This window comes from Sceloporus occidentalis, unplaced genomic scaffold, assembly GCF_023333645.1.
Source record: "Sceloporus occidentalis isolate IW3139 unplaced genomic scaffold, rSceOcc1.0.p SCAF_5, whole genome shotgun sequence".
In the NCBI taxonomy this organism is placed as follows: Eukaryota; Metazoa; Chordata; class Lepidosauria; order Squamata; family Phrynosomatidae; genus Sceloporus; species Sceloporus occidentalis.
This window is the reverse complement of record NW_028316985.1, coordinates 83852586-83879615: the sequence shown is the minus strand read 5'-3', so window position 1 is coordinate 83879615 and position 27030 is coordinate 83852586. Positions and strand designations below refer to the sequence as shown.

Here is a 27030-nt window from a genome sequence, read left to right as displayed (position 1 = left end):
GTTAGCCATTACTTTGGAACTACAGTGTGACATCTGGAGAAATTTAGTGATCTATAGTAGTTCACAGATTATATATATCCGTCTCGGTCTTCTCCTCTGAAGAAAGCAAAAAAAGGTGGGGTTTGAAGTGTTTCTGACAGGAGACTGGACTGCTTCCTGCTGGAAAGGTGGGGAGGGAGAGGGAGACAGAAGGGCAATATGTGGCTGGCTGAAGTGGTGGACCAAACCACATTAGAGGATAGCAGTACCATTTCTTTTTAAGGGGAAAACACCCTCCTGTTCCAGGAGAGGATCTTCTGTAAAGAACCTTGTTTCCAACAGATCACTAAATTTCTCCAGATGTCACACTGTAGTTCCAAAGTAATGGCTAACACTATAGTAGTTCACAGATTATATATATATATATATATATATATATATATATATATATATTGCCCTTCTGTCTCCCTCTCCCTCCCCACCTTTCCAGCAGGAAGCAGTCCAGTCTCCTGTCAGAAACACTTCAAACCCCACCTTTTTTTGCTTTCTTCAGAGGAGAAGACCGAGACGGGGCTGCAAGGTGGGTAGAGTTATTGACTTGCATATGCACAGGTGCTTTTTTTGGACAGTGCTAGATGATAACCTGTTTCCAGGGAGCAGGGTTCAATTGCTCCAGCCTCAGAGCAGATTGACCAGCACCATGCAGGCCCGGCCTAGCCAGGCTTTGCCTTGGCTCCTGTCACGTGGCCATTCTGCTACTGTTCAGCTGCTCAGGTTCACATTTTCCTTGGAGTGGAGAGGCCATGTGACAGGAGCCAAGGCAATGGGTACCTAGCTGTCTGGCTCTGCATGTTGCTGTTCAATCAGTTCCAGCTGCAAGATGGTGGGGAAAAGTAAGAGAAAAGTCTCCCTCCTCCCACCTCCAGCACTTCTGAGAGAATGCTTGATAGTGTAATTGTTAATTATTCACTCCTCCTCATCATCATTATTGTTATTATTATTTATGGGTTTTAGATATCAAGTTAAGTCTTGGGGGTCTGTGGCAACAAAATATATTTAAAGGGGATCCCTGGTAAAGAAAAAGTTAAGAACCATTGAAATAGGAAATAATACTCAGTACGGAAGGTGCTAGAAGCATAAATTTAGGAGGCTGGCAACTGGCTGGAAAAGTCAGCATCAACTCTGAATCCAAAGCTATGATGCTTGAGAGTGCAAGCGGTTGTAAAATAGCAGTTGCCACAGATGAGAGTCAATGGAACCAAAGGCAAGCCTAGCGTAAGAATGGCTTCTGATAGGAGAGATTTGTTCGTTGAATATGCAAAGGGCAGTAGCAAGTCACGGTGAGAGATCTATTGTGACAACTGTGTCAATAATGTTTGCCTTAATATAAGGAAAGCAATAATCAGATAGTAATCTGTCCTTGTGAGCAGCATAATAGTTTTGACAGATGCAGTCTCATGGGACCCATGGACTGGAATCCTACGCATAATATGGGGACCAGGAGTAGTGATGGAAGTGAATCACACCAGGGAGCTCTTCAGCTCAAGCTATGTACTAGACTGGAAGTAAAAGGAGACATGGAACCTATGCCCCAGGTTTGTAGAGTGACAGAAGGATGACTGATACCAAGAGTGGTGCCTGAGTGATGGAAAGCAGTTATGTTCTATGTAAGTAGATAGTTCCTTCAGGGCCAACTGAACTGGAGAGACACTGACTTGCTTGTCCCAGGTATCACTCAGACATTGAACTCATCAACAGAATGTCATTAGAAGACAAATAATGTCAGAGTTTTTGCATCAAAGACTGGGTGTGGTGAAGATCCAGAAGGAATCCTTGTCATGGATTCACATTTCTTCTATGGCCATGTACTAATCTTACATAGGTATTCTTGCTCACTATCCTTTCTATAAAACTCTAATTTTTGTCCATAATGTTTATATGCCAATGTTTAATTGGGAATTTCTTGTTGGAGTTTAAAAATCCTTTAACATTATCCAGATGTCCAGAATTTTGGCCAAAAGAGCATGAATATGTGGAATTCCCTGCTGAAACAGTGGTGTCAAGTTACCATGAAATAAGTTACAAAATAAAATAAGGAAAAGGCTATTTGCTCACTGCCAGTTTGAATTTTTTTAATATAAAAGAAACCCTGTCCCAAACAAAAAGTTCTATTAGTTGCTCACTCAGTAGGGGACATATCAGTATTTTTACATTCTGCAGACTTGGAATTCCAAACTGTACACATGGAAGTAACATAGCACATAGTAAGCATGTTTTAAGTCCACTCCTCAAAGTAATGCATGTCTTCATTATGCAATAAGGACTGGTTGTTTATAGTTAAGACACCCACTGGAAGAAAGCCAAAAGCCTATAGTGCTGTTCCTCGGGAAAATTTAAGCAGCTGTGGTAATGTAATTTAAAACCTCTCAAAAGTTTGCTGCAGTGCTTGTACTCCTTTAGTATACCATGAGTGCTGCGTGTCGCCAGACCTCTAGAAGACTTCTTTCCCTACAGTATGAAAGAGAAAACTGAAATGCAAACCTGGAGGCAGCCCGAAATATCCAAATAGCTGAGCTTGTGACATCCTCTTCCAGAGCCAAGGTACTGTAAACCTTTGTCGGTGAATTTTCTGCAGTAAGCTAAACTTAAATACTGTAAGTTGGGAAAGCCCCTTTACCAGATTAAAAAGAAAGAAAAATCAATTGTTATAAGTGTATTTATAGAATTCTGATGATACTGTATGATACTGTAGCTAATACAATTGCTAATAATGTGGGTGGATGGTGGAGTTTAGCAGGGGATTTCTCTCTGCTTTAGTAAAAAGCATACTATGCTTCACTTTTCCTTGTCGTGTGCACTTTGTACTGTTTAATATCAGCACTGATGCAGCAGTACTTCGCATACTTACCTGGAAGTATGCCCCACTGCACTGAATAGGACTTACCTCTGAGTAGGCATGCATAGAATTACACTGCATATTGTATTTTAGATAAAATCTGATTTAAAATGTATTTTGCTTGGTTGTACATTTATAAACTAAGCTGGAAGCGTAACAGCCATTAACAATATTGAGAACAATTTTATACCACTAACTTCACATTGATATTATGAATTGTATGTGTTTAAGGTCATAACCAGAATTCTATCAAATGCTGTTAAAAGAATACAACAATTTTTAAAATTGTTAAACTTTTCCTACTCATGTAATTGTTTCCAGAGTAAAGTTACCACATAAAAGTGTAAAGCAGCAATGCTAAACATAGTCTCCTGGGAGTTAAGTCCCACTGAGGATGAGTAAACAAGCAAAGGATTGCATTGCATGACTATTTACAACAGGAAAGGCTTCATTAATTATATTCAGTGACAGACAAAGAAGGTGCACTAGACAAGGCAGATATATACTACTCTGAAATTATACCATTGGCATCTGTTTTCATATATTTTTAAAATGCAAATACAGCTATTTTTCATTATTCACTCAATGTTATGCAATTATATTGTAGCAGAAATAAATAAGTAATGCAATCCTACAATTATCACAAATGAAAGCCTGCAGAAAGAAAATTACAGCTTAACATTAGAAATACAGCCATCATGCTCTGCAACAAAGTTACTTTAGGAAAATGTTTTAAGGGCATTCACAAGTCAGCAAAAACTACACATTTGAAGGGAACACCCATAATGATGGGAGGGAGGGTAATGTCTGTTAAGGAAGTACAACCCTCGGTTTTGTGGCCAAGGTTATACTTTTTCATTTGATTATAAATGGACAACATGTTTTTACCTTGGCAGAAGTCTTAGTGTCCCATTTGTAATATCTGTGTGTGATAAATTAAGGTAAAGGAGAGCTGGACAACCTTCTGATACAAGTCTCATTAATTCATCCTGTTCAGTAAAGAAAACCAAATGAAATTACCTGGAGCCCATAACTTACTTGCCACTCTGTCATTAGGATAATCTTTTCTGGAGTATAAAAGGTAACTGAGGCCTGTTACAGACTGCCAAAATAAAGCTGCTTCGGGTCTCTTTGGAGGTATGCTGTTTAAATGATGCATGCATCCTAAGAATCCGGAAGCTGCACCAAAGCTGCGCTCCAGTGCTTAGGAATGGAGTGTGGCTTTGGCGCGACCTCCGGACTCTTAGGACCCATGCATCATTTAAATAGCATACCTCCAAAGAGACCCGAAGCAGCTTTATTTTGGCAGTCTGTAACAGGCCTGAGTAATAACCTTAGAGAACTTCATGCATAATGGTAGATGGTATATGTCTAAATGCAAAGCCTTTAGTTTCAGTACATGGTATATAGTCCTAAACCATTTCCTTCCTGTTATTGACAGCTGTCACAGTTGGCCTGCGCAATCACCTGTGAATTTCATCAAGCACAGGTATGAACTTTATCCAGCAAAGTTCATCACACAGGCAGCTCTGGATATTTTTATCTTATATAGCAGCTTCTTGTACTCGTTGGCCCACTTCTGTTCAGAAAAGGGAACTACAAGCCATTTGATCAGGACCACAAATTTGAATGTGCATCTCAAAGTAGAATATTATCTAATATGCTTTGAAGGGGAATGACTCTCATAGCTGCTCTTTTCCTCTTTAGCTTTCTTGCATAAAGAAAGTTGTTCTTATTGTTCTTGCTAAGATGTACTCAAAATAAACCTCATGAAAGGGAAATTGGTCAAAGGCAAGGGCATGTTGGAAGGGAGCTGTACTGAAAGAGGAGGATCAATTGGCACAGGCAGTTTGCATGAGTGGGAGGGATTCTGCTTGCACAAATTGCTTCTACCCCAGTCCCCTTAAGAAAGGCTTGGAGGAGGGGACAGTGATTTTCTTTGCACAAGGATCTTTTTACTGCCTTTGCAGCAAATAATGCTTATAATTGTGAATTTCCAGCATGCTCATGAGAGCAACTAATAAACTTACAGCTATAGTGATGTTCCTGCCTACTAGTGGAAAACTAGAAGCTGTTGAAAGATTGTGGGACTGAGAAACATCTCAGTTACATCACATTTGTGGCTTAGCTTGTTCTTTTGAATGATTCCAAAAATACAGACTGACTTTGGAGACATGTTCATTTAGTTATTATATTTATAAACTCATCTGAGTATAGAAAAAAAATCCCTAGTGGTATGTTGTTGTTGTTAGCTGCCTTTGAGTTGGTTGCAACTCATGGCAACTCTGTGGATGAAACATCTCCAAGAATCACTATCTTCCACTGCCTTGCCCAGATCCTGCAAGCCCATGCCCATAACCCCCTGATTGAGTCTATCCATCTGGTTTGTAGTCTTCCTCTCTTTCTTCTACCTCTACCTTTCCTAGCATTATTGTGATCCGTACCTTCTCATTATCTGGCAAATGTATGATAGTCTCAACTTGATCATCTTTGCTTCCATGGAGAGCCCTGGTTTGATTATTATTATTATTATTAACCTTTATTTATAAAGCGCTGTAAATTTACACAGCGCTGTACCTACAATCTTTTAGTCAGACGGTTCCCTGCCCTCAGGCTTACAATCTAAAAAGACACGACACAAAAGGAGAAGGGAGTGGTGGTGGGGAATAGGATCAGGTCCAGCAGATCTTCTCCACCTCTGAGGCCTGGACCAAGGCAGATGGACTGGAGGAAGAGCTTGGCTTCTTAATGGATGGTTAAAAGGAGGCTTTGATCTGTTCGAGAACCCAATTGTTCATTATCTTGGCTGTCAATGGTATCCCAAGTACTCTTCTCCAGCACCCACATTTTGAGTGAGTTTATTTTCTTTCTGTTTCTTTCCTTTACTATCCAGCTCTTGCATCTGTACATGGTAATTGGGAATACAGTGGCCTAAACGATTCTGACTTTAGTGCTCACTTGTACATCTTTGCTCTTCAGTATCTTTTCCAGTTCTTTCATAGCTGCCCTTCCCACTCCTAGTCTTCTTTTGATTTCTTGACTGCAGTCTCCATTCTGGTCAATGTCTGATCCTAGATAAGGGAATTCTTTAACTATTTCAATTTCCTCATTTAGACTGAATTTGTATGTTTCTTCTGTGATCATTATTTCTGTTTTCTTTGGCCTGTTACAGACTAACTAAATAAAGCTGCTTTGGGTCTCTTTGGAGGTATGCTGTTTAAATGATGCATGCATCCTAAGAATCCGGAAGCTGCACCAAAGCTGCACTCCAGTGCTTAGGAATGGAGTGTGGCTTTGGCGTGACCTCCGGACTCTTAGGACCAATGCATCATTTAAATAGCATACCTCCAAAGAGACCCGAAGCAGCTTTATTTTGGCAGTCTGTAACAGGCCCTTATGTTCAGCATCAGACCTGCCTTTGCACTTTTATCTTTGACCTTCCTTATAAACTGTTCCAGTTCCTGAATGTCTTCTGCTAATATTATGGAGTCATCCACATATCTTAGGTTGTTAATGTTGCTTCCTCCTATCTTAACTCCTCCTTTTTCTGTTTCTAATTCTGCTTTCCTTATGATGTTTTCAGCATATAAGTTAAACAAGTAGGGTGATAACCTGCAGCCTTACCTGACCCCTTTGCCTATTGGGAACCACTCTGTTTCCCCAAATTCTATTATGACGGTGGCCTCTTGTCCTTGGTACAGATTCCTCATCAGGACTATCAGATGTAGTGGCACCCCCATGACTTTGAGTGCATTCCATAGTTTTTCGTGATCTATACAATCAAATGCTTTGCTGCAGTCTATGAAACACATGGTGACTCTTTTTTGGAATTCATGTTTGCAGTGTGGTCTCTAGTGCCCCTTCCTTTTCTGAATCCTGCTCGCACCTCTGGAATTTCCCTCTCCATGTATGGTTGGAGTCTATGCTGCAGAATTTTGAGCATTATTTTGCTTGAATGTGAGATTAGTGCTATTGTCCTATAGTTGCTGCAGTCTTTTGTATTTCCTTTCTTGTGGATTGGTATGTATATCTAGCATTTCCAGTCTGTTGACCACCACTTGGTTTTCCATATTTGTTGGCATATTTCAGTTGGCACTAAAGTTGCATCAGTCTGTAAGCACTGTAGCATTCCAATTAGGCTATTATCTGTTCCTCGTGATTTATGTTTCCCCATTTGGGGTTTGTCTTCATATGGCCCTCAATCATTCATTCCCTCATCTCTTTTGTATTAACTCTTCTGTGTATTGCCTCTAGGGAAAGTTTGATTAGCTTCCAGAACTTGTAAAGCTGTATTGTGCATGCCTGACATTAGCTGGATGGAAACTCTGCAAAAAGTAAGCTGACACACTAAAAGATAGCTCCAAGTGGACCTTGCAGCCATGCAGAATGACCAAGAGCACTTCCAGTACTCTCAGACTGTCTAAATTGATAAGGAATGAATTCTCTAATATTCTGGTCCCAGGCTGTTAAAGAGTCTATATACCAATACCAATACCTTAAAACTGCCCTGTTAACAAAACAACAACAACAAAGACTAGTGCAATTCTTTCATGTACAATTAGTACAATTAAGCCGCAACATTCTGCATTAGCTAAAGCTTCTGGATCAATGTTATAAGAAGTTCCACAAAGAGTGCATTGCAAGAATCCATGGTCAAGGTTACCAGGGCTACATCTGCATTGCAGAATTAATGGAATTTGGCACCACTTTAAATGTAATGCCAAATGCTATGGAATTCTGAGATTTGTAGTTTTGTGTGATATTTATGGTAGCTTGTCAGAGAACTCTTGCGCCACAACAAACTACAAATCCCAGCATTCCATAGCATTGAGCCACGGCTGTTAAAGCAGTGTCAAACAGAATTATTTCTCCAGTGTATATGCAGCCCCAATCATATATCAGGCTATCCTGGTACAGGGAGTAGGCTATCCCTATCAAGGAGAAACCTGGCACTCTTGAGCTGATTCACTTGAGCCTCAAAAGCAGAAATATATCTAGGCCATGGATAGGTTTCAGGCAAACTCCTCCCTCAAGATTCAATCATTCCCAAATTGATCTGAACTTTTGTTTACCAAATATGCCTTTACAAAACATAGGAGGCAATTGCACCATGGGAGAAGGGAGGGCTGTTTGACACTGAGATAACTTTTTTCAAAGCTAGAAGTGACGTCTGGTTCTCTTCCTGTTTTGCAAAAAACCTCCCTTGGGTTTAATGCGGCTGAGCCCCCACAATGAGAAAATTGTCACCCGCACATCCCAGAGAGAGACAGAGGTATGATGAGTGAAAACATTTTTGGATTTGTTTTAAAAAAAGGTTGGGCTGCACCTTGTGGAGAGGAGCCCGTGAAGCCCCTGGACATCTGTCAGTTGCCCACCCCTTCTTCAAGAGTCCCTACACACTATGAACCTGCTCTTTCAGCATGAGTGCAATCCCAGCCATTACAAATAATAGCCCTACGTTCCAGATGGAGGAAGCACATACCCACAAGTCCTCTGTCTTGCCAGGACTCTCTTTTTATTAACCCTTATTAAGCATACCCATGCATCTAGCCATCAGTCAAAGACTCACATAGCCACACCTGATCCAGATGTTATAGGGACTGTATAAGATGTGTGTTATCAGTATACTGGTGAGACTCTGGTCCAAATCCACTGACTATTTGACTGATAGGGAACCAGAGGGCAGTGGGGAACCACAGATCTTAGGGACCAATGAGCTGAGGAATAGTCAAACAGTGTTATTCTCTAAAATTGACCCTAGAAGTAGGAGCAAACCATGGAAGCATAATTCTTCTAATATCCAACCAATACTACCAGTCTTCCTGCTGATGACATCAAAAACTGATTATATATTGTGCAGTTAGTGCAAGTATCATTGATTGGTTTAATTTATATCAGGACTTTCTCCAAGTATGTGACCTAAAACATAAGCATGTAGGAGCAAACAACACAAGATAGTCACAGCTCTTTGATTAAATATGAAACTGCTCCATCATATAAAATAAGTGGTTACATGTTCCCACAATAAAAATGTGTGGATGAGGTGGCACTCAAGGTTGTCTATGTCTGTCATTTTCCTCCTGATAGCTTATCTTCTGAAGTGCTTTCTCATCCAACTATGTATAGTTTTACCACAGAAAATGGATTGGTAAGATGGAGAGAACCTCAAAGGAAACAACTATGGCCATTCCTCACATATATACACTATATATATTCTTATATATACTGTACATATAAACTCAATTCCTCACTTTGGCACATTACAGAGTGCCCAAAATGGGCGCTCTGCCGGTGCCACCAGTTGCTGCATCCGGGAACCACAGCGGCCAAACTGCACAGTTCCCAGACGCAACAAAAAGAAGCTGCAGAAAGTGGCTTCTTTTTGCACCCCAGAAGTGGTGCCGCAAGTGGCCAATGGCGCACTCGCGACGTCACTTCCGTCACAGGACATGTGCGACGTCAAGATGGTGGCGCCCATGTAGAACGGGCACCGCCATTTTGTACATCACCAGGATGTACTAGGGTTAGGGGTGTGCGTAAAGGACGCCCTTTCCTAACCCTAGTATGTCCCGGGGACGTACTTTACGCCCGTGCGGAACGGGTCCTTTATACACTATTGAAATCAGTGTCTCCTTTTGAATCTGTGAGGTAAAAGCATGGTTAAAACCACAGAACTGCTACTGTCATGTCTAGTTTGGCTCTTGATTATTTGGACTGACATCTCTTCCACCTTTCCTCCACTCTACGTTTTCCTCCAACTTGGTTACCTTCTATTGAAATGCCATCCTGTTTGCATACGTAATTATGGAAATGGCTAATTGTTGTTATTGACGTCTGCTTTCAAGTAGTTTTTAACTTATGACAACTTATGGGGTTTTCTTGGCAAGTTTCTTCCGAGGTTTGCCATTGACATCGTCTGAGGCTGAGAGAGTGTGACTTGCCCAAGGTCATCCAGCTGGTTTCCATGGCTGAGCCAGGACTCAAACTCTGGTCTCCAGAGTCATAGTCCAATGCTCATAGTCCAATGGCCAACACCATATTGGAAAGATGATTCCACACATATGGCATATCAGTGGTTCTCAAATGGTGCAACAGGACCACCAGGAAGAGTGTGAGAGTTGTTCAAGGGGGGCATGAGACTGGAGCCCCTGGTTCCTTCTCCTCCTTCCCTTCCCAATCTTTTTTACATGTAGGATCTACACATGTGTTTAATTAAATACAGAATTTATTTAAATAAAACAGTTTTAATTTGAATGATGTTATTTCCTTATAAAATGTTAAAATATGATGTGCGAATGAAAATATGCACACTAAATAAATAAAATAATTTTATTCATATACTACATCAGAAGGGTGTAACATCTGCATGTAGATGTAAAGGGGGGGTCCCAAGGATAAAATGTTTGAGTAACACTGCAGAACATCATTTATCCTGCCAATTAGTATTATAGGTTCTTCAGGAAAAACAGTGAGGTTAGGCTAGCGTAAAGCCAGTGCACATTCATCTAGGAGATTATCTCCAAAATAGTCTTTATACTGATTTCAACTAAAACATTTTAATAACTTCAGTTTGTTGTAGTACTCACAAGGAATGTATCCTTGCTAAATCATATAAATTTGAAAAGATGTTGATTTGCTATTTAACATTATGGTTTTCAACGTTCAATATTTATGTCTTTCTACTAATAAAGATGCCTAGTAAGAAGGATGTCTGAAAACCAGCATCCACATAAATAATCCCAAATACACTTGCAAATACAGTGGGCCCTCGCCTTATGCGGAGATCCGTTCCAGATACCTCCACGTAAGGCGAATTCCGCCTATGCTCAAGTCCCATTGTAAACAATAGGGCTCGTGCACGGTGGCGCGGCAGCGCGCAGGGCGCAACGGGCACGCGCGCCCATGCAATTGAATGGGACGCCACGCCCCTTCTGCCGCGTAAAGCGCACCCGCGTATGGCACGGGTGTGCTGTATCTTGTTTTGTGTATGCAAATCAATATTATATTATAGAACATAAATATTATCAATGTAATTTAATGGATAAAAGTAATATGAAAATAAAATTGCTATCATATGTCCTGTTTGTGAAGTGTGTATTGTCACGATTATAGCTTCCTTTGTGGTGGCAAAAACCAGTGTAACAGGTCTTGTAGTATCTACATAAACCTCTGTATGCCTTCTTGCAGTCCAGATCCAGAGGGAATAAATTGCATTAGTCTACTGCAGAAAAAAAAGGTTTTGTGACATTTTAAAGACTAACAAATTTATCATGGCATAAGGGTCTTGAAGATTATAGCCCAACACATTTCATCAGATGTGCAAAGTGTTTCCTGGTAAGTTGCCAAACTAGAGAAAGGGTTTATAAACAGTTCAATGAGAATATATACAACAATAACTACCTTATTGACAACTGTTATTCATAAAACAGTTGTTTGGTGATAACACCAACCATCCTTGCAATTAATAAACTGATTAAGATATGTAGTATAATTTTTAAAAGTCTTTGTTCAGAGTACTTTTTCTTTAACCAAGAGTTGTCCCACTTTGATTTCTACTGAGACACACTTTTCCTCTTTTAGTAACAATCCCAGATTGAAGGAATGAATAATTCTGGAGCTATTTGAAGTACATTTCCCCATATATATCCCACCTGATAGTCTGCATGCACTGTGTACAGTTTAATAGATTTCTGTGATCCTGGAATATTCTCACGATTACAGTCAGCCCTCAGTATCTGTGGAGGATCCATTACAGACCCCACTTGTGGATACCAAAATCCATGGATGCTCAAGCCCTTGTTGTCCCCAATGGTGGCGCATGCATGCAGCTGCACCACCATTAAATTGTGCCCAATGATGGTGTGGCCATGTGTATATGCATGGCCACGGGAAAACGGGGGCTGTCCCTAAGGGCAGCACGACTGTGAGCATGCACTGCCCTTGGGGACAATGTGGGCTTGAGCATCTGTGGATTTTGGTATCCACAGGGGGCTCCAGAATGAATCCCCTGCGGATACAGAGAGCTGACTGTATTATGACCCTGAAAATAGATGGTACCTGAACTCACTGACTTTGCACAATTCTCTGGTGCTGTCCTACAGAAGTACTTCAAAACTTCATAACTGCATGATGATATTACATTGGTTGTATTGTGGATCTTTAGCCAGTGTCAGAAATGTATGTCTCCTGGGATAAACAGCCCTTTCCCTGGGTCAATTTGACCCCTGGTTTGTGGCAAATGAGCCTCTGCATGCTTTTTAGCTTCTATGATGTCACTCCTACTAAAAAGCTCTCCATCGCTGTGTCTGACATGAAAATAGGGCTCTTGGCCACGTTATCAAATTGTATCTTACCTATTATTGTATCTTATACCATTCTGTATTTTATGCTATTTTGTCAAATTGTACCTAATGGTAAAAATTGCTTGCTTTCTTTTTGTGCTGGTCTATGACCGTAATAATTGATTGATTGATTGATTGATTGAACATGACATCCTTTTAAATATTTAAACATGGTTATCATGTCACCTCTTAACCTTCTTTTCTCCAGGCTAAACATACCCAGCAATCTAAGCCACTTCAAATGGTTTCCAGACCTTTTACCATTTTGGTTGCCCTCCTCTATACATGTTCCAGTTTGTCAATATGTTTCACGAATTGTGGCGCCCAGAACTGGACAGAGTATTCCAGGTGAAATTTGACCAAAGTTGAATAGACTGGCACTATTACTTCTCTTGATATAGACACTATACTCCTATGGATGCACCCTAGAATAACATTGGCTTTTTTAGCTGCCACATCACACTGCTGACTCATGTTTAGCTTGTTGTCTACTAAGATTACTTGTGTATACCTTATGTTTTTCTCTACTGTAATGTTAGTTTTGGCCCAGCTCTCTAATCTGTTAAGGCCACTTAGAATCCTGATCCTGTCCTCTGGGGTATTAACTGCTCCTCCTAATTTAGTGTCATTGGCAAATTTGATAAGCATGCATTCTGTTCCATCATCCAAATAAATGATAAAGAAGCTGAATAGAAGGACAGAACCTCTGGCGCCTCACTAGTCACTTTTCTCTAGGATAAAGAGGCACTATTGGTGAGTACCCTTTGGGTTCAGTCAGACAACCAATTACAAATCTACCTAACAGTAACATGTCTAGCCCACATTTTACTAGCTTGTTTACAAGAATATCATGGAAAGCAAGATTGCTACATCCACAGCATTCTGTTCATCTATCAAGCTTGCAATTCTATATATATATATAAAGATATAAGATTAGTCTGGCATGACTTGTTTTTGAGAAACCCACATTGACTTTTAGTGATCACAGCCTTCTTTTCTTAAGCTGCATCCACACTGCAGAAATAATCCAGTTTGACACCACTTTTACTGTCATGGATCAATGCTATGGAATTGTAGGATTTGTAGTTCATTATGGCACCAGTGTTCTCTGCCAGAGAAGACTAAATAACTCACAAACTACAAATCCCAGAATTCCATAGCACTGAGACATGGTAGTTAAACTGGTGTCAAACTGGGTTATTTCTGCAGTGTGGATGCAGCCTAAGTGTTTACAGACAGTCTGTTTAATGATCCATTCTCCATCCATTTTCCTGGTACTGATGTCAGGTTGACTGTGCAGTAATTGTTTGGGTCCTCTTTCTCCCCTTTTTGAAGATGGAGACAACAACTGCCCTCCTTCAGTCTGCTAAGAGTTCTCCAGGAATTCTCAAATATTATTGTCAGTGATTCTGAGATTATTGTCCTGCCAAACTAACCTTTTCTTGATCAAGTCATTAGTTTAGTAGATGATAGGAATGCTGTGGATGCCATTATCATTTCCTGGGACAAGTAATTCAGTCTTTGTTACCTGGCTAAATATCCCACTGCCTAGGGTTAACTCCAAAGTATAAATAACTATGATTTAAAAACCTAACCTCTGCACACACAGTCCAGCCCATATACACACTCGCACTCTGTGTATGTTCTGTGTCACCCTCAGACCTCCCAGTCTGAGCCACTCTGGCTTTCTATGGTCTTCTACTTGGACAGGTAATTATAACCCCACTGAAACCCTTAAAAACTCCACTATCCTCTTCCCATATTCCATTTCAGTTAGCTCTGTATGCTGCGTTTGTGTGAACTGATTTCTCATATTGTGATTGCACCCTGCATATTTTTTTTAAAATAAATAAAACCTCCTTAATTCACCCAAAAACTGGAATCCTCCCAGATAGGGCTGGTACATATTGGTACACACAGTTCAAACGTTTCCCAAACCTCTTGCAAAGCTAATTTCCCCAACATCAGAAGTAATGCTGACAGTTGGTGGGGATGCACCCAGCCCCCCGCCCACCTGTTCTTTGGGTAGCAAGTGGGTTGAACACTTTACTACTCTGGAAACCAGAGATCGAATCTCCGCTCATCCATGGAAACCAACTGGCAGACATTGGGCAAATCACACTCTCTCACCCTCAGAAGATGACAAAGGCAAACACCCTCTGAACAAATCTTGCCAGGAAACCCCTCTGAGAGGTTCGCCTTAGGATCATCATAAACTGGAAATAACTTGAAGGCACACAAAAACAACAAATTGTGTTTCTATTTCAATAGGTTTTAAATGTGCTTTTAAAATATTTATTACTTGTGCTTTTAATGTGTGTGTTTTAAACAAAACTTTGGTTTAATTCTTTTAAAACTTTTGTATTTATAATTTTTAATTGTACTTTGTTTGAAATGGCTATGAGCTTCCTTGATTCCCATGCAGGGAGAAAGACAGGATGTAAATAGAATAAATAAATAAATAAATTACAGTCTTCCCTCCGTTCTCGTGGACTTGGGATCTGTGCACCTCGATTCTCCACGGTGGGTAAACAGAGGGAGTTAAAATGGGGCACATGCCCATGGTGTGCACTTGCATGCTCCTGCGGGAGCACTCCTCCATTCAAGCCAATAGGGCTTGAATATGTGCATTTCTTCCATTTTGTGGGGGGGGGGGGGGTGTCCGGAACGGATCCCTCGCAAAAAAGGAGGGGCAACTGTACATAAATAGTTAACTACAGTTAAGAAGTTATAGCCAAAGCATTTTTCAATGCTTCCTTTTGGTTTGCTGTTGTTTTAGAAAATATTAGAAAATATTCCTTATTTATGAGGGGGGGGGGCTTTTATTCAGTAGACCAAACTGTACCCACCCCACTACCTATCCCTTCTGTCTCGGAACAAAAGCGATTATAATGTTTCAGTTGACAATTAGTACTAGATACTACAACTTGTATTATTTGTACTGCATGTGAATGAAATGCTGAATCACAATTTAGTGCTACATATGTAAGCAAAAAAGAGTCATTATAAAATGTCAGAATTTCCTTTATTTTATTGCCAATGCCTGTGGAGTTTCATGATGTTCAAACGAGGAGTTGCAGTTTAAACCAGTGATACTCATTGTGGTGTGTCCCTGGACTAGCGCATGTCCCTCACCCGTTGACTGCTGGTTCCTGGCAAGCTTCCAGGAAAGAAAGAAGCAATTGTAGCCAATGGGCACAAATACAGTATGGACCCCTGAATAAAAAATAATTGGCATACCCTCACATCAGACAGCTTGAGAAGCATGATTTAAACTAAACTCTAATTTGCTAAACAATTCAGCTAAACAATACAGGGCTTGTGGCTGGGTTGTCTAGCAACTTACTAAAGTTTATTTTAAGCCACAGTTCCAGACTGCTATTTAAAGAAAACCACAAATTCAACAAAGTAAAAATAATCCTGTTCTATTCCTCCTCTGTGCTGTGCAAAAGGATAATCTGGAATATGGACTGCAGAATCCCAAAGCTTCATTCATAGACACAGGGGCAAAACAGATGGACAGGAAGGGACAGGCCTGAAGCCACTCCCTGCCCAGTTGCCTTGAGGCTATGGTGACCACATGCCATGGCCCTGAGAGCACCTGCTGTCACAGTCCCAAATGGACCACAGCAAGAAGCATAAAAGATCTACTTTTTTGGCCACCTTAGGTGGCCCCAGCACAACTTCAGGGTGGCTTCCACACAGGTTGGGGACATGCATCATGTGATCGCCAAACCTCCAAGCCACATGGAAACCGGCTTTTTAAGCCTGTCTGTTTCGGGTCATAACACTAAATTGCAATTTACATTATTAATGTAAATGAATTAGTATTACATTTGAACTTTCTCTTTGTTTTTGGTATTTATTCCACCTCATTCGAATTGACTATATAGCAATTAATTATAAGGTAAAACGAGCAACAGAATGACCACAGTGGTCACAATTTATCTTATTGAGAATGAACACAAAACCAGACAATATAGGCTTAGATCCAAACTGTTCCTCTGTTCATTGTAGGGCAGGGAGATTTACAACCTTCCCTGTTATCTGCAGTCCTCCATGACATATTCCATCCCAAACACCAGATCGACTTTTTTTTTATTCTTCATCAATTGTATAAAAAGAAAATTATAACATAGACAAAGTTAATAATACAAATTATAATAAGCTTACATGAATAGATATCCACCATCCAAAGATATCAACATGAATTACAGATTAGCTATGGCGTTCAGTTCATAGTCTGAACATCGAGAAAGAAAATTATCCCTTTTGTAAAACCAGATTAAACATGTATCCTAGCTTATTTTATTTCCACAGGTCTTCCTTGATATCATATAGTTTATCCCATAATACAAATATTGGATGCCACTCTTTCTTCCAATTGTCCTCAGATCTATTGTTTAACAACCTTGTCAGTCTGTCCATTTCTCTCATCTCCTGAAGTTTTAGATTGACTTTTTTTTTAAAGGGAACACAGGGAGTTGCAGAACAGGCTGGGAACACTCCATTCGATGTATGCACTCTTGTTCACAAAAAGGAAATCAGCCTTTACTTTAGTTTTGTAAGACATTTAGCCTTTCCTGTCAGAGAGTTCTAGTGTCACAATATTCTAATGTTCTCAGGATTCCCTAGCACTGAGTCAGGGCAGTTAAAGCGGTCTCAGACTGGATTATTTCTGCAGTGTGTTTTGGACCTGAAACTCCTTCTTGGTAGCAACCTAATAAGTCACATGGCTTTCAGATATAAACCTTTTTAGATAATATCTTGCTAACTGTTCTTACTGTAGAAACCAAAACTAGACCTACAATTTATTATTTCGAACTTTTAGTAAAGGCATCTTACATTTGTAATATTAATATGTACTTACATTTAACCCTTGACATTCAGAGACATTTAACTCTTGCAAATTGATGCATCGACCTAAAATAAGAACAAGATAATAACTTGAATTACGTGAAAAGCATAAGGTAGGATTTAACAGTATAGAATAATATCAACAGTACAGAATAATATCAATCTAAAATTTGGAATATAGGGGAAAATACAGATGTAATAAACAAATATAGAAAAGCCAAGGAAGTCTGGTTTGGCCAACATTTCATTATATAAGAGAAGATAAATCTTAGGTGGCAATACTAAACACACTTATAAGGCAGTAAGCCCCACTGAACATAATGGGACTCACTTCCAAGTTCTGAGCAACATGCATTGGATTGACATATACAGTCTATACATGTCTAGTCAGTTGAAGTTCCATTCAATTAAAAGAGGCTTATCTCAGGAAAAAGTATACAGAATTGCAGTCATGTTTACAGCAGACCCATCAAAATAAATGAGACTTGCATACAATAACTGATTTCAGTAGGTCTGTTCTAAGCTTCACTATGGGGTTGTACATACAGCCCCTAAGAGGTGGCAGGATGCCACCCCTTTCCTAGCCAGATCAGGGCCATGGCAACCTCATGCCGCGGCCTCGATCTGACCTTTCTAGGGCGCAAAAAGGAACTGCAAAAAGCAGCTCCTTTTTGCACCCTCGAAAGGGTGCCATAGCTACGTTGCCACAGCTATATGGCACTCCTTCAGTGCTATGTCATATGGATGAAGCGTCAGAGGAGCACCATAATGCTGCATGCCATGTGGAGTGGCACGCGGAGTCGAGGCGCCCTGGGAGGCAGAATCGGGCGTGCATTGTGAAGACACTATGCCTTAACCCTGCCCCCATGCCAACGTTAATGGCCAGTATGTACAGGGCCTAAGTCTGGATCAAAAAGTATAATGATGCATGCAATTGAAATTCTATATAATAAAATTTGTGTATAGAACAGAAAATAATATCTGATTTCATTTCATGACAAATTTACTGAATGCAACTTTTGAAGCCTTTTTTCATTGTGTTCAGTATAGTGGAAATTACACAAGCCATGTTTAAATTTCTGATGATGTCAAGTTGTTGTATTAATTTAACGAGGCTCCCCAACTTGGTTTAGTTTAATAAATTGTGAACAAATTAATCTACAGAAATCCCTGCCTTATGTCACTGTACAAAAACTTACATGACACTAGAACTATGGAAGTATGCCATTACTACCTCTGCAAAAAATTATTTTGATGACACAATGTACTGTATAGATTATACTAGACGTGACTTTGACATGATTTTTATATGCAATCAATTTTAGTTTATTATATAATCTTCTATAGAAATACATAATGTTCTGCTTTTCTTTCAACAGAAGGATTCCTCATACCCCAGCTGTGCCTCCTTGATTCTGAATCACACTAGTTTTAAGATTTCCAAACTCAGATTTCAAAGGAATACTCTGACTGTTCCAGCTGTCATACAAAGTAATTGGGGCCAGCTGGATGTCAGGATGCAAGTGGTTACGATTATACTACTACTTCTCTTTTGCAAAGCCGCTGACTTTAGGAAGGCAAGAAATGGAAGTTCAAGAAACAAAGCAAATAATGGAAAGACAAATGGCTTAAGAAAAGCATCCAGCACTGTTAAGCGCTATATTCCAGGCCCCTCATGTGATGTATATACTTATCTTCATGATAAATACTTAGATTGCCAAGAAAGAAAACTGACATTTATACAGACTGATTGGCCTGAGGATTTAAAACACATGCTTCTGGCAAGAAACAGGATTCGTAAACTGAAGAACAATATATTTTCAAAGTACAAGAAATTAAAAAGCTTAGATTTACAACAGAATGAAATATCAAAAATTGAGGACCAGGCTTTTTTTGGTTTAAACAAATTAACAACACTTTTACTCCAGCACAATCAACTTAAGACTTTGTCTGAAGAGGTATTAATTTATATGCCTCTTTTAAATTATTTGCGCCTATATGATAACCCTTGGCAATGTAACTGTCAAATGGAAACTCTTATAACAATGCTGCAGCTTCCAAGAAACAGGAATCTGGGAAATTATGCAAAATGTGTCCATCCAACGGAACTAAACGGTCAAAAGCTGAAGATGGTAAACGTTGAACAGCTGTGTAGTGAAGGCGAAAGACAGGACCCTTCTAACTTAGCAGTACCAAAATCTGAAGTTGCTACACCTGAAGTTGATTCTTCTCTCTGCCACATTTATATGTTTCCTGTACAAACACTGGACTGCAGAAGGAAAGGTTTGTTTATGACAATTATACCTTTTCCCATTTTTACTGTACATGATGACCCAATATTATAATTGTGCAGCAATCACAAAGTTATAATTCATTTCCCCATAAGCACTGGAAGGTCAGGATATACAGTGGACCCTTGGTATCTGATTCCAGGACTCGCCATGGATACCAAAACCCATGGATGCTCAAGACCCATTACATACAGTGACATAGTAAAATTATGTCCCTTATATAAAATGGCAAAATCAAGGTTTGCTTTTTGTAATGTATATTTTTTTTAAAAAAATTCAACCCATAGATAGTAAAGAATCTGTGGATACATGGGACCAATTGTACATTTTCAAAATGTTTTAGCTTTTAATTGGTCAAACTCTGATTGATATGCCATTAAGCATAACCATCAATACACTATGCTATAAGTTTATGAAATTGTAATGGCATGACAAAATTCAGCATATGTACCATATGTGTGGCCAGCATGGTGCACCACTACCATAGTGTAGTGGTTTTCATGCTAGACTATGACACTGGAGACCAGCATTCAAATCCCCATTCAGCCATGGAAACCCACTTTCCCAAGAGTGATTAGAAGGTATAAAACACATTTTCCTCCTGTCCATTTCATTGTTATCTCAGCATCCTCAGTGGAGCATGAGGCAGATGCATGAGGAATGGCACAAGCCAGCACTTGAAGCATGTGAAATCCCTCCTCCACCAAACTACCATATCTAGGGGTAGCTATGTTGGCCATAAAACAAAGAGCAACAACTGTCAAAATCCACAAATCACCAATACCTTTATTATGACAATCAAAATGCACAAAATATATGATGCAAGCCTTCAAGGCTTCACTAGCTGCTTCTTCAGGCAAAGGTGTTAAAAAAACATATTTGAGAAAGAAAAAATGATGAAGTTTGAGACTTTGGCCTACATTTTGTCAAGGTGTTGTTTTTGTTATTCTCAGTAAAGATGGTATAGAGGTATGGGATATCCATGAGATATCCATGTAGGCAGAGACCACTCCTCCCTTTTGGCCATGGGGGCTCTGGGAGTACAGATTGCCCCTAAGGGGTGGCATGCAGCTGCCTCTTTCCTGGCCAGATCAGGCCGTGGCAATCTGGCCTCTGGAGAGTGCAAAAAGGAGACGCAAAAAGCAGCTCCTTTTTGCGCCCTCCAAGGGGTGCCATAGCCATGGTGGCGTGGTTTTATGACGCCCCTTTGGCGCTGCATCATGTGGATGCAGTGCCAGAGGTGCATTATGATGGCGTGCAATGTGTGGACTGGCGCGTGCCAAAATGGCACCATGGAGGACAGAGTTAGAGCATCTAACGCTTTCTGCCAGTCTGTGTACGGCCAAAGAGTTGTAAAGTCCTGGAAATGAAATTTAAACTTCATTAGCAACAGAAAAAAGAACTTCCTTTGAGATCCAGGCTGCCTCTTTCTTGAAACTACTTGCTCCCTTCTTAGGCAGGGAACATTGAAGACAACAGGAATGACTCTCTGCCCAATAACTTTGCATCACAATTAGTGCATCTTTTAAAAGGAGGAGAAAGTCCAGAACAGTCTGAGTTAAGCTAAAATATAACTGCAAACAAACAAACCAGGGAGCAAGCAGGAGACTAGTCAGAAACCGGTCCAAATGGTCAGACATTTTGAGAGGAGCAAACCAAAGGAAGAGTTCAAACCAAGTCAAAAGTAAAAAAAGATGTTAAAATGTAACAAAAAGTGAAGCAAGGATTGGAGAGGTTCCTTCGATGCTGCTCACACAGCTGATGAAATGGAACTGATGTAAATGAGCTGAGGATATTTAAGCTTTTCCAGTTATATGCAATCTTTAAACGTGCTGCCAAACATAAATACACATCCAATTTTTTAAGGAAAGAGACTAATTTACAATTACTGGTTTGGGGAAGAGATCTGTATAGCCTTGCCTGTTCCCAAAACTTAAAATGTTTCCATTTATCCATATTAAGAAATAGAGGATGACACAGAAATGGTATCAAAGGTAATAGGAAAATAGGAATTAATTTTCTCTAACAGGTTTTTATCTTTATTGATGTTTCTTCCTCCAATTTTCATACCTCCTTCCTCTGAGTTTAATCCTGATTTCCATGTGAATGTTATGCATATAAATCAAACTAAATAAGGATAATAAAATGTATCCTTTTATGACCCATTTGCAACATCTAACATCACAATAACATCTTTACTGTAAGAACTATTTGATAGACTGAAGGTATGGACTGCCTCTGGGAATGATAGATCCTCCTTCTTTAGAGGTCTATAAAAGAAGCTGGATGGGCATCTTTCAAGAGTACATCAGTTGTACATTTTCACATTACAGGGGTGGCCTTAGATGGCCCTTTTGGCTTCTTCCAACTCTAAGATTTTATTATTCTATCATAACTTCACAAACAAGAAACCCACAAAAGAACTGAAATGTACGATTTTAAGATTATTTTGTTACGAAACAGCCATTTGGTTTTGTCTGTGTTTCTGTGGTCATATGAACTGTGTTGAATTTGGTGTTGTACAGAATAATATCCTTTACTCTGTGCATCTATCTTAAAAGCTAAAAGGCACCAACAAAAGTACCTGCATAAACCATGTAGACATACATGTATTTAAATGGAAAATTATGATGTGGAGATTGTAGCAAAGAATCTGTCGTGTCTATAATATTTTTCTTCTTCTTTTCCTCTTTTAAGAGTTAAAGAAAGTTCCTGGTAACATACCTCCAGATGTAGTTAAACTTGATCTTTCTAACAATAAAATTAAGCAGCTACGACCCAAGCAGTTTGAAGATATTAATGACCTGAAGGTATTAAACATGAGTAGCAATGGAATGGTTCACATAGACCCAGGTGAGAAGATTTTATCATGATAATGGTAATAGTACCTAAGTTTATAATATGCATATATGCTTTTCCTATGGTGTAATGTGGAGTATTTTTCTTCAGATTATGGCTTATTTTATTTATTTTTGACATATTTTTTAAAAAATGAAGTGTCAATTCTATTGTTTTTCCATAGGGAAGTTCAGACATACTGAAAGCAAAAACCATAACAAATTAATCGGATGGTTTTCAGTTTTATTCTGCATCTAGTACATCGGAGCCACAGTAATGTTCAAAGATATCTAATTTGCCACTGGGCTCTTCTTGTAGGTCTGTACTGTTGCAAGGTATGCTGAAGTCCATATGGGTCAAAATCCCAGTAGTCATGACGAAAATCATACTGAGCACTTACCACATTCCTATCAACTTAGTTATGACTAACAACTGAGCTTAGTCCTCAGTTTCAAATAATTTTTGTAATATTTATTTACTTAACAATACACACAAGTCAGCTTCACACAGTTGATGCTCAATTTAATAAAATTAGATAGGAACTAGCCTTTAAGTATGCATGCAGCAGCTTCATTCCTCATTTTGCATAAGTCAAAAACAAACTAGGAAGTCTAGCATTAATCATAGTTTCTCACTTTGTCTGTGGGATTGTCCACACAAGCAAAAGTTCCCATCGTCCTGTTTAGATGATGCAGGGCAAAGCTCTGGGGCCATGAACGGGCCAGATCCTGGCAGACTGGTCACAGATCCAGTGGATCCTGCCCAATCCTGATGTAAACAGCCTTTACCCTGGGTCAGTTTGACCCTAGTTTGTTGCAGAGTTTCCTGGAAATTCTGCAGCAAACACTGGCTGTTTAAATCCCCCCCCCCCCCACATTCCTTACTTTGCCACACTATCACTGTCAGTCCTACTTAGAAGCCCCTGTCACACCATGTTTCCAAGTCAGATGCAGTGGTGGTAGACTTCCCATTACAAGTGATGGTGTGGCAAGGTAATGAATGTATGCTGGCATTGGGTCCTGGGGCAGCATGAGGACAGGCATATAAACACTCATCCATCCGCTGCCAACCCAGGTGAGCACATAGGACCAGGAAAGCAAGAGCTCAGCCCTGACCCATCTGCTCAGTCCCTCACTTCAAAATATAGTGGTCCAATGGTATGGGCTATCACACAGGCAAGTACAGTGTTCCCTCCCGGTTCACTGGAATTAGGGATGAAAAACCCGTGAATGTGGAAAAACCACAAAATTTAAAAAACCCACAACTCTTTTTATTTGAGAGAACACCTCTTTAAGACTCTCCCGGTCTTCAAGTGCAACATCTGCCAGATGTTGACCACAGAACCATGCTGGAGGATCTACAAATGCCTAGAGAAGTGTTTTCTCTAGGAACATCTAGGCTCTTCAGCACAACTCTATAGTCAAGTTCTGTAAGAGTTGCGCTGGAGGACCTAAAAATTTCTAGAGAGAAGATATTTATCAAAACCGCAAATAATCAAATCTGCAAAATAATAATAATATATAATAAAAAATTATTTCTATATCACTTTTCCGCAGTGATCAAAGCGATGTACATAGTAAAATTATTAAAACAACATAAAATTAAAACCACATTGCATTAATTACAAGTCAAAGCCACAAATGTGGAAGGCCAACTGTAAATCGTAATATTAAACTAACTTCAAAATTTGATACAATAGTCTGTTTTGTTCTAAAGTTTGTAACCAAAATCTGGATGAAATGGACTACTATGGCCAGAATCTGATGGTGTCAAAATGCTTCTGCAGTGGACTAAGGTGTGAACAATTTGACACTTTCACTGCTCATACACCAAGATATGTACAACCTACAATCACAAGCAGAAGACCCATGGAGACAATGAACAGATAGGACTGGCCATCCACTTTCACATACTTATCTCCCTCTAGAGGCCAACTCTATATATGTCTTCAGTGCCAAGACACAGGTGATTTCTCAAGACATCTTTCTCATGCTGCTTTGGTTTAATGAGCCCTTTTAAGCTGGACAATGAAGAAATGTCTGGCTTCAGTTGGGCTTTCTCTTCTACCTGGATTGAATAACATCTAGGTCTATGTTTAATCAAACACCTTTTGAGAGTTTGTTTTCAGCTCACACAAATCACAAGTTATAACCACATTTGAAGGGTCATTCCCATCTTTCTTTAAAGCCAAGGAAGATTTCCAAACTACGTAACCTACATGCAGTTTAGCCAATATGTAATGTTAATAATATAGGTTTCTCAGTCTAAGCACAAAGATGAATGATTTATCATTGCTAGTTTTTTTTCTTTAACAGCTGCTTTTGCAGGACTCATCAACCTGGAAGAACTAGACTTATCAAACAATTCCTTGCAAAATTTTGAATATGGGGTATTAGAAGATTTGTATTTTCTAAAAATATTATGGCTTAGAGAAAACCCTTGGAGATGTGACTACAATATTCATTATCTTTTCTACTGGCTGAAGCACCACTACAGTGTTCACTATAATGGCCTAGAATGCAGAAAACCTGAGGAATACAAAGGCTGGCTTGTTGGGAAATATGTCAGAAGTTATTATGAAGAGTGTCCCAAAGACAAGCTCTCCATTTACCCAGAAACATTTGAACAGGACACAGAAGATGAAGAATGGGAACGGCACAAACAACACCCAGTTCAAACAGGAAAGAAACATGGAGTAATTGTTACTTTAATAGGTTAATTTGTTCACCTCTACAGTTGAGCCTTTTATATTTTTGTAAGGGAAAAAAAGGTAGTTTATATTTTTTGTTAATTGTTGTGTTTGTTCATAAGGGACTATCTGCTAAAATATTTTTCAGTACTAATCACAATATGGTATTAAGTACTTTTACATAATAAACATACCATTTTTAATTTGCCATGTGTTGTTTCTGCTAAGTTTGGTAATGTTGTAGAAGTTTATTACCAGGATATTAATTACTGCAGGAAAAACCTTTCAGCAGTAAAGTGAACCTCTTGACAAAGTTGAGCCCAAGACTCCTAAAGATTAAATCACATACATGTTGATTCAGATATAAATCTAGTTATACTGTATTAAAAGGGTTTACACCCACAAACAAGTATAGAAGACTGCAGACATGTTTACTCAAAGTAAGTGTTGTTAACTGTTGAGGTGGTGAAACAGATCACAGCAGAGTCATGGAGGTACAGCAACAAAAATATAGCTTTACTCAGCATAATAAAAATAGTCAAAGCAAAAACATAGCAATACGGCTAGGTACAAACAAGTTTAGCAAAAATAAACATAGCATGGCTTCTTGCATATCAGCATACAAACCACAGTATGGATAGCACTACAACTTCTACCAGCATGGAGAGCACACAATACCAATATGCTCCCAGACTCTGACAGTATTTATTATCTGCTGATTGACTATCACAGTTACCTGGCCTGATTGGCCAATTGCTCTACTAATTTACAATGCAGGCTTACCTAACATGGTTACACCTGCCATTTACCACACCTTTATCCAATGGGGCTCGTGCTTGTGGCACGGGGCGCACGCACCATTCATTTTAGTACGGTGCAGCTTCAGAACCCACCAGCAATGCATCCTAAGTTCTTTAGGCAGAGAAAATGTCCAAATTTTAAAAACTTGATTTCTTCTAAATTGTCTCTACAATAATCTCAGGTATTATTGTAAACAGGCTATTGAGAACACGGTCTCACAGTAATACATGGTGCTCCATCTGAACGTACAAAATTCCTCATTGACAAAAATCCTTAATGAAAAAATGATTTTCTTCTAAACTCAACATTTTGTCTTTAGACAATTTCAATAGAAGGAGGGGAAAGGATGACAAGCTGATATGGGACTTGTATGAACAGAAATGTTGCTGGAATGAGAGAAGCAGATCTGAAGCCTGCCTTGAGCCAGCTGCTCAGCCTTATGGTCTGAAATTTTAAATTACAGCCCAGAAGCTTACATTATTTGTGGGGAGAATAAAATGTTATTACAGTGAGTAATGAAAAGTGTAATTGCTGGAACCGAAAATAGGTGAATATGAAATAAGCCAAAGATGACAATCTAAGTATCCCATTAAATCACTAAAGAGAAAAATGGGGATCTAAAATATGCAAAGCTTAGAAGTAGTTATAAACTTTTGATTGCTTAGAAAGGTTCATGACTAAATAGATAATTAATCTTTCTTCCAAGAGAAAAATAGTCCAAGGAGAGTAAACAACCTTATGTTTCCCTAACTGACTAAAGGAGAAAAAATAATTCAGAGACTGTAAATTAGCATGAGAAGCAGTCAAAGTGGCAGTAGTTGTGTGTGTTGTTTTTTTTTAAAAGACAGCTCCAATCCTTGTTCAAGCAAAAAAAACAACAACAACTTTATTCACATAATACTTTATAGAGAAATTGTTCAGCAATTAATATGTGATTTGCCCAGCAAACTGGGAACATCCAAACAAGATTGTTTACATGGCTGTAGGGACCTGTATATCACTTAAATCTCCAGTAAAAATACAGTAAAAAGAACAAATAAATTTCAAAAAGAAGTCTGCCAAATCAAAAAAACTAAAAAGAGGGAAAGGTCTCTTTTTGTTCTTACAATAACACAAATACTAACTTGATCCATTGCATATTTTATTGACACAATGGATTTTAAACATTGTAACTGAGATGATGTTCAATTCTTCACATATGGAAAGCCAAATTATCTATAAGAAAAAATATTTGTAAACATTTTAGATAGTTTTCTTCCTAGATCAAATAATATGCTGAACTCACCTCCTGGTAATTGTAAGAGTATTTATTACTAGTGCTACCACAACCACCACTAC

General features: G+C 39.2%; 2 protein-coding genes across 4 annotated transcripts in view; one reads left to right on the top strand and one right to left on the bottom strand.

Moving 5' to 3' along the window:
* LOC149312415 (F-box and leucine-rich repeat protein 13-like) overlaps positions 1-27030 on the bottom strand; it is an 81340-nt gene that overhangs the window by 32592 nt on the left and 21718 nt on the right. For both annotated transcript variants that reach the window (XM_089524593.1, XM_089524594.1), the window contains 3 exons: positions 17087-17139; positions 3764-3864; positions 2521-2650 (listed from right to left, as the gene is read on the bottom strand). In XM_089524593.1, the coding sequence (XP_089380719.1) occupies positions 2521-2650; positions 3764-3864; positions 17087-17139 (284 nt within the window). The remainder of the gene's footprint in view (positions 1-2520; positions 2651-3763; positions 3865-17086; positions 17140-27030) is intronic.
* On the top strand, positions 504-25075 carry LRRC17 (leucine rich repeat containing 17). Of its 2 annotated transcripts, XM_089524596.1 has the most exons (5): positions 504-559; positions 2494-2580; positions 18453-19356; positions 22062-22217; positions 24518-25075. In XM_089524596.1, exons 3-5 carry the CDS (start codon positions 18591-18593, stop codon positions 24919-24921), a joined length of 1326 nt encoding a protein of 441 aa, XP_089380722.1. In that variant the 5' UTR covers positions 504-559; positions 2494-2580; positions 18453-18590; the 3' UTR covers positions 24922-25075. The 2 variants fall into 2 exon arrangements, with proteins under 2 accessions (XP_089380722.1, XP_089380721.1); XM_089524595.1 differs by lacking the exons at positions 504-559; positions 2494-2580 and adding an exon at positions 12486-12564.

Bases quoted from the DNA above. Each gene is read 5' to 3' on its own strand.
- LRRC17 (XM_089524595.1), top strand. From the start codon at position 12,502: ATGTTCCAGTTTGTCAATATGTTTCACGAATTGTGGCGCCCAGAACTG. The intron at 12,565-18,452 runs GTGAAATTTGAC...TTCTTTCAACAG, and splicing joins AACTGGACAGAGTATTCCAG to AAGGATTCCTCATACCCCAG. The intron at 22,218-24,517 runs GTGAGAAGATTT...TTTCTTTAACAG, and splicing joins AATGGTTCACATAGACCCAG to CTGCTTTTGCAGGACTCATC.